Source organism: Gymnoscopelus braueri (genome assembly GCF_963280865.1).
Source record: "Gymnoscopelus braueri genome assembly, chromosome: 3".
Lineage (NCBI taxonomy): Eukaryota > Metazoa > Chordata > Actinopteri > Myctophiformes > Myctophidae > Gymnoscopelus > Gymnoscopelus braueri.
Window position 1 is genome coordinate 24459647 of NC_137612.1, and position 9155 is coordinate 24468801.

At 39.2% G+C, this 9155-nt stretch overlaps 1 protein-coding gene across 1 annotated transcript in view; it reads right to left on the minus strand.

Annotated features, from left to right (window-relative positions):
- Nucleotides 1–8000, minus strand: part of ece1 (endothelin converting enzyme 1) — a 39241-nt gene extending 31241 nt beyond the window's left edge. Inside the window, exon 1 of the mRNA XM_080423959.1 lies at nt 7857–8000. Within this exon, the coding sequence (XP_080280085.1) occupies nt 7857–7859 (3 nt within the window). The 5' untranslated portion in view covers nt 7860–8000. The remainder of the gene's footprint in view (nt 1–7856) is intronic.
- Between the last annotated feature and the right edge of the window lie 1155 nt (nt 8001–9155).

Genomic DNA, 9155 nt, shown 5'->3' on the forward strand with positions numbered 1-9155 from the left:
CTCTACAGTCATGTGATCAAGACGGATCTGTCAGATTTTTTATATTCCATCCTGATTGAATAAGATTGGCATCTAAGGTTTGCATGTCTGTGCAATAACTTCATCAACATGAATCCCTCAACTTCTACAGATTCCACTCAACTCTATAATGACTGAATTCCGAACATTGCTGGCCCACAATAACCTACCTGACCTGGCGGAGACCTGTGCTCCGAGGAGCACTTTTTCTAGTTAATTTTTCTTTTACGGTACATTGTGGGATAAAATGTGTCCACTATATAGGGTACATTACATTCTGACACAAATGGACACAATTTACGCAAGGAGAAATCTGTGGATGCAAGCAAGAAGGTAAAATGCCCCAAAGCTAGGAACAAATTGTTAAATTGGGGGGAAATTAAACAGTGCTGACTTATGTCAAGCTATTTACTCATTGACTGCCAGAGTTAAAACATCGTCTAGAGCGTTTTCACAAACATTTGAAAAATTATAGAATATTATTCTTCGATCCACCCGAAAAATAAATTGTGCCGTCGCGATAATCCGTTCCACAGTTATTGGCAGTTGAAAGTAGCTTGTTTTCGCCAAAAAGCTACAGAAAGCAGAGAATTGTGATTTTGTTGTGATCACGTGATCTTTGGCTGTACTCTTCATCATCATCATCATCCAGGCGGTGTGAGCCTTGGATTGAAATGACGAGTACACTCGTCAATGGCAGTCAATGAGTTAACATAATATGCAGTATATATAGATCTTTTTTATTATCATTTTAATTATTATTACAACTATCAACATCTAACAAGCTACGTCTATTGAGCAGAATCCACTGCCACCACCACCCAACCAACTAATTATTCAGTTTTAAGAGTAAAAACTTTTTAAAGACAGAAATAGCACAACGTGTGGCATATTACTGCCTCTTTATGGTTCTAATTGACTCATATCAAAACCTCTTAAAAAGCCATCCCAGTGCCAAGTGGCCTGGCCTTGCCTAAGGCTCTGTTCTGGATGTATAGTAGGCCGGCCAGCAGCCAAAGCAGAGCCTCATGTGAAAACCTGTTTTTAGTCAGTGATAGCCGGCCCTAAGTAATATGAACAGTTACCACTAGTCGACCCCAAAGACAATATCAAGGGGGGTGGGGTGCAGAGGAGTAAACCACTGTTGGCTTTAGACTTAGCTTTAAAACAAAGCAAATCATGCAAACAACCACACCCTTAATGTATTTGGAACACTAAGATTAAGGCCCGCCTGAAACCTGCCAATTCACATTAACACCATGTGATGAGGCAGATCGGACAAAGGCTGGAGGATGAGGAGAGATGGAAAAAAAGACGCTCAGATAAAAATAAATAGAAGAGAGAGAGAGAGAGAGAGAGAGAGAGAACCATTTTCTATTTGGGACAGGAAATGTTTGTGGGACACTTTCCATTACATAAACACCTACAAGTGACCTACAGCTGTAAACATAGGCTAATGGCTATAACAATAACAGACTGACCTGGGTTATCTTTCAGACAGTAGTGATATCTGTGTCTTTTGTCACTTTTCCTCTCTCCCCCCCTTTCTGTCTTATTCACATAACCACACATGCAAGCATTTTGTCTTTATACTATAACCTAGATTCTTTCAAATCAGTCCGTGAAAAGATTGCAACCCCTCCTCTCAGACAAAGACACTATATGAAACCTGAAACAAGAACTTCTCGGTAGAACATTTATGGTTGACATAGCACATTGTCGTTGTGATATAGGCCTTGTTTAGATCTCTGAAGCAAGTTCACTCCATTTTCTTATTAGGTTAGTAGAACTGAGGCTTGAATAGAAGAGAAATGAAAGTTTAACTTCAACATACAGAGAAGTTACGTCATAAACTTCTGCCTTAGTTACAAAGTGATTATATGGAATAACGTAATAGATACATCTGATCCCAGAACACGACAAATAGAGTAATTTACTGGTACATGAAGTACTACTGGCACACAGACATTCCTGAGCACACACTCATGTTTAGGCACTTTCTTGGCACCGATGTTTGTGCAGATGTGCCTCCTAGCATTTACACACGTTGCCTTGTCTTCTTGGTGCAAACGGGTGACGGGTCGTAAAGTGACAGCAGCCCCTTCCTTTTTCCGGTAGGTGACGTGCCAGTGACTAACATCAGCCGTATGTTGGGAAATAACTTCAATGGGTTTATACGTTTTGTAGCTCGAACTGCGAGTCACAACTTCTGCCTTTGTAACCACAGAGGGCAGGATTCTGAAAGGTACAAATTATACATAATGTATGCATTACAGTGCTTTACTTGATGCTTTAGTAATAGTTAATAGTCATAGTAGTAGTGTAGTAGTAGTAGTGTTTGGTTTACTGTAGTTAGTTTGGTTTACCCTCCTTGGAGCACCAGATGGGTGGAGTTTAGAGTGAGCTTGTAGATAAGTTGTCAATCAAGGAACTAAACTAGCTTACTTTACTGTGGTTGAGTAAACTTTATGACCATAATAGTTTATATGGCCTGCATGTTAAACACCACCGATTTAGCAAATGCCTAAAACAAATGACAACTAGAACAGTACACAAAATGGCGGAAAATCTAGTCTGGCGCACTCTGGCGGGACCCATATGGGGAGTTGGATCCACACGCTCCGGAAGCCCAAAACCAGCATTACGCGACAAGCCCTTAGATGGAACCATCAAGGCACAAGAAAGAGAGGAAGAAAAAGAACACCTGGCACATGGACCTTGAGACTGACATCAAGCAGTGTGGACTGACATGGAAACCAACAAACTAACTAAAATACAGACACACAACGTACAGAGCCAAAAACATTATCTCCGGCCTTTAGCCCTCTGGCCTGGCGGAGATAAAAAAGTTTTTCTACATACTAAAGTTTTTCAAAGTACTTTTCTACTTATAGCAAATGGTTAAGAGCCTGCTTTGTGACACACTTTACTGGACCCTCCCCATCACCCCCCCCCCCCATCTCTCCCACAGCATGTGAAGATGTGCTTTCACACAGTTGATGGCTGAAGGGTCAGTATTCCACACTCCACAGTTCTTGGAACCCTGAAAGGCCTGTAGTTCCCTAGCGGGGCTGTAAACCACAAGCATGCGTCAGTAATTCGTCACTGATCCTGCAAAGCAGACGATTATTTGTGGACACAGGGGCTTTCTCCAAGAATAACTGGAGTACGTTTGCGTAAGGGATCGGCACCCAGTACATGTATACGTGAATGGAGACAGACATATGGAAGAGGAAGGAAGAAAAAGAGACTGAATCTCAAGGTCACAGAAAGAGCGGAAGGATGGCAGCTAGGGATGTGTAATGGGTGAACTGACATCGCTCGCAGTGATATCACAAGATCAGGCCGAAGGCAGGAAGCTCAGTAAGTTGCAGTGAAACCGGATTCACCGATGGTTTCATTTCAACATTTAAGTCTGTAGAAGCATGGCTTATACATATCTGGCCGTTGCTTGAGGAAAACTCTCACACACAAATGGGCTGAAAGCACCATGCAAGTTTGAGAGGTCTTGCTATACAATTTTGAAGAGATAACTCTAGTCTTTCAGTGACAGTTAACACATACAAAATAATTATTAGACCTTAATTGTCGAATGTTTAAGCATGTTCTAATGTATACTTTACTTACATTTTCCAAATATTTTATGTTTTAACATTATGGAAGAAATTGCCAATTTAACACCAAGGTGCCCACTCTTCCTTGGTGCCGACCTATCCAGTTACCCATTGAAGTCAATGGGACCTTGACATGACTTTACACATGGTTTTATTACCGTAGTAAACCCTTCATATAAAGACTTTGTTTTCAATCGCGATTCACTAGTTTCAAGTCTTCTTTACACGACAGCATGAAATGCGTTTTTGTTATGGTCTTATTCATTTTGAAATTGATGATAAAGTAGGGTTGATTGATTGATTGAATACTTTATTAACAGTTTGCAAAAGGTACAGAGGTACAGTTATACAATAATGCTAAAAGGATAACACAAGAAGCCCTGAGGGCTTGTTTCCATTGTGGTCCTGTGTATTCAATTAATCAAGCCATATAAAGACATACTACAATATTATACAAGAGATCATCAATACTAGGAGCAGTAAAAATATATTTAAAGAAAAACATTGGGGGGTAATTTGCAAATTGCAGACAGGTGCTCTTGTATGGCGGTTTTGAAGGAGGGTAAGGAGTCAGACTTTTTGATAGTTGATATGCTTTTGGGGCTTGTGATTGGTTTATACTAAGTAAAGTAAAGACCCACCCCTCCCCTACACACCAATAGCACACTGGTTGTGGTTGCACTTGCGGCCATTTTTCACTGAACTAGAGGCTTCAAAACGGGTCTGTAGAAACAAATAGTTGACGTAACGCTCCTTTAGTCCATATTTTTGCACTGTGGTCACACATTCCAGCGATACCACTAGTAGGCTACTAACATAAACATAGCCACGCTCCTACAGCTTTTACTAGACACACACACATCCGACGCACGTAACCCGACCAGTTTCATTTCAACTACTTGGTAAAGAGGGCCACTGCACTGCTAGAAACCCAGCAAGGCTCCTCTGTATCTGCTGTACCGAATTCTATGTCACTTGAAGGAGATGAATGGGGTCTGGGGTCATTGTCATGTCTATTGGGAAGTTTGTGTGCACCCAGACAGTTTTCAAGTTGCTTGATTTAATATTTAGATATTTCATATTAATTTGGTCAGACAAGCCCACTCCATATTAGACTCAATGAAAACACATGTCCATGCTTCTGATATTGTCCTTGTTTTTTTCTGGCTTTTAGCCTTGATTTTGATATGACAGTAGAGACAGGAAAGACGCACACAGCAAATCCGCTGCCGGGCCCAGATATCGAACCCGTGACACGGTGTCAAGCATCAAAGCCTATGTGGTACGCGCCTTAACCACTTGGCCATCTGTCTTACCATTCAATAGAAGGACAATATCATTATAGTCATATTAGCCTAACGTGGAGTTTGAAATTGAATGGGCTTACTGTATAGGAGGGGGCATATCTGATCAAATGAATATCAAATATCTAAATATTGAACAAAGCCACTTTAAAACTGTTTGGGGTACACAGAAAATGTCCCCATAAGTGTTTTAAAGTGAAATTCCCGTTTTAGTACTTAAACATTTATTTGTGAAGTAATGTGTGTTGTCAAATATTTTTGGAAAATAAACTGTTGAACTGCTGGGTTTTTTGTTTTTACATTTTACTGTACATAAGACCTCATGTTTTTTTCTGTCAGAGGCCGTCAAACTGCCTAGCTTGACTGTTTGAGGGCCACAGATAAAGAGAGAGCGGCCTGAGGCCACAGCTACTGACCATCGCATTGACGTCAACAGAGCCCTGGCAATGTCTTCTTCCAGAGTCAAAAGATATTTCCTTTAGAGAAAACTCCCTGATAACAAAGTGTTTGACAGAACAAAAGGGCAACTTTCCCAGGAAAACTGGTTGTGTGTATATATTGTATAATAATAATCATTTTACAATATCAATAATGTCATTTTGTCAGAGTGAGAGCACGTCTTTGAGTCACTTTTCAGTCATTTAATCAGTTCCACGAGCTTGTTTGATGTATTGAGCTGAGGCACAGGTACCAGCAGATGGCCTTCATGCTGTGGTTATGGCCCACTGCCATTCACAAGCTTACGCCTGGATAATGAGTAACCATAATGGAAAACAATGTATGACAGTCTAAACATGTCCACTTCCATGTAATGTTATTAAACGGACCAGTACATCACTCAAGCATGAACTGGAGCAACGAATCATCTGAGCCTGAGTTTCAAAGTGAAAAAAAGAAAAAGTGTCCGTCCAAGCAACTTATGTAGTAAATGACTTGTAATTACATTAGGTTAGGGGATTTGAACTATTTCATGAACACAATGACATTAAGCAAATTATTCCATAATCTTCTATTGAGGTGAAGTTACAATTAACATGATTTAGGCTTAACACTATTTCTACTACAGTAAGGTTATCATAAAAATGTTTGCTTATTCCTCATACACACAAGTTGAACGCAGGCAATAATATAAACTTTACTGTGTTAAAATTGTATTATTTAAACTTGATGCTCACAAAGCATCAAGATGCGACTTGGTGTGAGCTTGTAGATCTGCTATTTTCACATTTTTTTAAATGTTAATATACTTTGGTATTGTAAGAATATTTTGCTGTACTTTTATTCAAGACAAATTTTGTCAGGCCTCTTACTTGTAACAGTGTTTTTATATTGTGTTAGGCTATTGCTACTTTTATTTAAGTAAAACAAAAATCAGAGTAGGCTACTTCTCTTGATCACTGCTTCAGTGTACAAACCCTTACCACTTCCCCTTTCCTCTTAATTCAACAGATGAACATCAGTATCCAAGTAGGCTACTTCTCTTGATCACTGCTTCAGTGTACAAACCCTTATCATTTCCCCTTTCCTCTTAATTCAACAGATGAACATCAGTATCCAAGTAGGCTACTTCTCTTGATCACTGCTTCAGTGTACAAACCCTTACCACTTCCCCTTTCCTCTTAATTCAACAGACGAACATTAGCATCCAAGTCTTGAGTGCATGACATATTGGCGTGTAATTGGAAAACGCTCAAATTAATTCAAAATGTAGCCTAATTTATTTCTTCCTCAGACCACTCTTGTCTCAATGTCACCCCCTTTGTCAGTTGAACAATGTTAGATTAATTATTCACATTCCACCAATGAAACTCAATTTACATACGGTTTGGATTTCTCATAGCTTTGCAACACTTGATAATAGAGCAATAGTTCCACTAATTTAGCAGTTAGTGGCACCAGACGAGAAGTTAATGAATGGTCAGTGGTGTAAAGTAAGTACATTTACTCAAGTACTGTAGTACAATTTTGAGGTATTTTTTACAGTACTGGAGTATTTCCAATTTTCTGTACTTTTACTTCTACTCCAATACATCGCAGAGGCAAATATTGTACTTTTACTCCAATGCAATTATTTGAAAACTTTAGTTACTTTGTAGATTTTGATTATAATTACAAAACATACATTAACCACTTCAGCCACATTATGTCCATTTGAAAATAGCCAATCGATCTAAAGCTCACACGAGCTTGTAGATATTTTAAAAATATTTTGAACTTGTGAAATGGGACATTTTGCACAATGAGTACTTTTACTTTTGGTACTTTTAAGTATATTTTGATGCTGATACTTTTGTACTTTTACTCAAGTACATTTTGAATACGGGACTTCTACTTGTAACAGCGTATATCTATATTGCAGTATTGATACTTTTACTTAAGTAAAAACATGCGAGTACTTCTCCCATCACTGAGTGAATGCTAGCCCCTTTCAGAACCCTGAATACCTTTTTTGTATTTGGGATGTCGGTATGTGTCTGGATAGTATATACCGCTAGTGTGACTGCATGGTTACAATGTCGCCGCGGCAGTAAACACTGCATTATGAGCACGTTGAATCATGCTGCAGTGGGTGAACAAGTAATACTGTAGAAAGTAGCTTAAACTGTAGGCTACTTAACAGAAAATGAATTAAATGTTATCCCAAGTAGTAGAACGTAATTCTCACTCAAACCCTGGGCATGATGCGTGGCTATTAACGCGATAATAGCCGACCGTTATATTTGACGCTCAAGACTTTTCAGCTTTCTTGGGCAGGAACTGAAAATGTTGTGGAAAGGATCGAGGGTTTATAATTGATATATTAGCCAAAATGTATGTTATTAAGCCTAAAGAGCGAGCAACAACTCCTACTGCTCGCAATAGCAAAACAATCACATGTAAACGTTGCTAATATGATGAATATAACAGAGAGCATTCTTACCATTTTAGATGGTCCGCCACTGTCGTGGCTGTAACGCGTTCTCCTTGAACAGCTGACGTACTATACTGTCTGCCACCTTCTGTTCTCTGTAAATATTGATTTCCCAGAAAAGACCATTAAATGTGGTGTTGACCAATGGCCGACGAGACTCAGGCCTGGGCCGACCAATCAAATACAAGACGTGGGCGGATCACCGGATTCTAAAAAAGACCTTATCAGTCCTTTTCTGAACCCAGAAGATAATATGAGTGTGTGCGTGTGCGTGGTGGAAAAAGTACTTGCATATTTTTTTTTACTTAAGTAAAAGTATCAATACTGCAATGTAGAAATACTACTTTACTTGTAACAGTCTGTTACAAGTAAAAGTCCGGAATTCCTCATTTTACAACTTGAGTAAAAGTACAAAAGTATTGGCATCAAAATGGACTTAAAGTACCAAAAGTAGAAAGTACTCGTTATGCAGAATGTCCCGTTTCACAAGTTATCATCGTATGTCTAAAATGTACACAACTCTTATGAAAATAGCAGATCTGCAAGCTCACAATGCATCACCAGGCGGTGTGAGCTTGTAGATCTGCTATTTTCAAATAGCCAAAGTTTAAATAGGGCTGAAGTGGTTAATTATGTTTTCTAATAATAATCTAAATCTACGAAGTAACTATAGTAAGTAACTCAAGTTTTCAAACAACTGTAGTGGAGTAAAATAATAATATTTCCCTCTCGAGATGTAGTGGAGTAGAAGTAAAAGTACTGAAAATTGGAAATACTCCAGTAAAGTAAAAGTACCTCACAAGTGTACTCAAGTACAGTACTTGAGTATAGTGTACTTTGTTACTTGACACCACTGTGTGTGTGTGTGTGTGTGTGTGTGTGTGTGTGTGTGTGTGTGTGTGTGTGTGTGTGTGTGTGTGTGTGTGTGTCCTATTATTGTAGTTAACATATATTTCAGTCTATTTGTCAAAGCAGTAATCTCTCAAAAGGCAAAACTTGCGTTATTATTTTTTTTATCGTTCAGGTTGCCACCAGATTGATCAAATTACAATAAAGTCCTGTCGGTAGGATTTATACCATAAAACTAACAACTATTTCACTGCACATAACGAAGCCATACATACATTGGTCTGACAGTGACCTCTAGTGGATACAACAAGTAACAACAGAAATGCAATAAATCCGTAGCAGTTGACTAGGCTAGGGCAGGGGTTAACCTGTGCTGTGGGTCGGGACCCCTAGGGGCCTAGGGGGTCCCCACATGATTTTGGGGGGTCCCCAGAAGACAGTGAAATGACAATGTAAGGA